Source organism: Lottia gigantea, assembly GCF_000327385.1.
Source record: "Lottia gigantea unplaced genomic scaffold LOTGIsca_100, whole genome shotgun sequence".
Classification (NCBI taxonomy): domain Eukaryota; kingdom Metazoa; phylum Mollusca; class Gastropoda; family Lottiidae; genus Lottia; species Lottia gigantea.
In genome coordinates this window covers 977,535-979,417 of record NW_008706748.1, presented here as the reverse complement: position 1 = coordinate 979,417, position 1,883 = coordinate 977,535, and the positions used below count along the sequence as shown (strand labels likewise).

The 1,883-nt window shown below is 32.1% G+C and overlaps 1 protein-coding gene across 1 annotated transcript in view; it reads right to left on the bottom strand.

Annotated features, from left to right (window-relative positions):
• Positions 1-692: 692 nt before the first annotated feature.
• LOTGIDRAFT_237270 (hypothetical protein) overlaps positions 693-1,883 on the bottom strand; it is a 5,032-nt gene continuing 3,841 nt past the window's right edge. Inside the window, exons 8-9 of the mRNA XM_009046389.1 lie at positions 1,194-1,287; positions 693-735 (exon numbers count right to left, since the gene is read on the bottom strand). Of these exons, the coding sequence (XP_009044637.1) occupies positions 699-735; positions 1,194-1,287 (131 nt within the window). The 3' untranslated portion in view covers positions 693-698. The remainder of the gene's footprint in view (positions 736-1,193; positions 1,288-1,883) is intronic.

Genomic DNA, 1,883 nt, shown 5'->3' with positions numbered 1-1,883 from the left:
GAATATATATCAAATTTTACAATAGATCATAAACTCTCAAGCCGATAAAAATGTAAAAATGTAAAATAAGTTGGCAATAATATTTATCTGGTCTTGATGCAAAGTCAACAAAGCGATTGTCGGAAAAAAATTAGAAAAATAAATACATTAAGCGGTTTGGTTAATAAGATTGAATCTAAAATTTTATTTTGGGATTGACCTGCAATCGTCTCCAGTAAACTTGGTATTTCAAGGTATTTCAGGGGTTGATTTGGGTCTTGAATAAGTGTAAATTTATTAATCCAAAATGACAAACTGTCTCGATACCAGAGACTTTAAGGTTTGATTTTGAAATACCGAACCGAGGACTTATTCTCGTAAAAGGATTTAAGTATTCTAGTCATCTGATTGGCTGAACACTAAAATCTATTTAAATTTAGTTGAATTATCCAATCAGATTACTTTATGTATTAAAATTGGATGTTTATCTTAGTTAAGTTTTCGAGAATAAGGTTCCTAGCCCATTATTTTTGTTTGAATAAAAAAATCATTATCGTATCCCGAATGACGAATAATATGCCGGCTTCACACTGTCAACAATGGCTAGTGATTCTGTTATAAAAGTGATGTTAGAAATATATAAAATATAACATATAATGTAAATAACGTTAATAAAATAAACTCCATTCAATTCCATCAGAACAACATCTTGGAATAATTCACGCCTTAATTGATTCATATTTTTGTCCAATAATTCTGAAAAGATACACGATGAAAATAAGTGGTATTAAATTGCATATATGTGATATATTAATAAATGTGATATATTGGTGTTGGAGTAGGTACCATCAGATTATTTTCATCTGTTGAATTTTTATATTCTAATAGCTTTCTAAACTTGACTATGTTTATTAGCCCTTTGGAATAGAACAGTTCTTTGCTTCCGAACAAGCCCTTTTACGAGGTATATTCTTATTTCACAGGGGAGAGGGGGATCTAATTACTATTCTGATTGACTGATTTATCTGATTGACTGATTTATCTGATTGACTGATTTGTCTGATTGACTGATTTGCCCAAGCAATTTCCCCAAGCAGCACCCTATAAGAATTTTCAAAATTGGTACAGATATTGTGACCACCTATATAATAAGAAATTAGAAGAGTATGTAACAAAATGATTGTAAATTATTACGAATGAAAATGATTACCTACCCCTGTCTCATGTAGAAAAATACACCGAATACAAGCGTTATAAGCAGGGTCATTGTAATAGATAAAGACACTCCAAGAATCAAAACTAGTAGATCTGAAAAAAAGTCATGTCATAGATTTACTGGATCCTAGACACAGAAGTTCACTTGTCGGAATTTCAAAGGGATTGTAAAGAGGTTTTTGTAAGTTTTGTATGTGTATCGGTGACACTGATACATTGATTAGCACCTATAAACGTGGTCACCAACCTTTAACAGTCCAACTACCAACTACTACGACTACCAACAACTACCTAGTTTACGATATCAGCATTTGCTGGAAGCGAACGTTAACTTGTCATCTACCAACAACTACCTAGTCTGCGATATCAGTAAGCTGGAAGCGAACGTTAACTTGTCATCTACCAACAATTACCTACTCTGTGATATCAGTAAGCTGGAAGCGAACGTTAACTTGTCATCTTCCAACCAACCAACCTTTAACAGTCCTCACAACCACAGAGCAATCATTTGATATCAAAATACAAAACGTTGTCAATTTATTTTGTTAAGGTATGTTGATGATTAATAGATATTGGAACAATATAATTATGTATGCTATAAGATTATACCTGTTTGATAATATTGGATATTTGAGACTACATCCTTTGTAAAATGCACATTGTTTCCTGGCTGGCTGTTTTGATGATTA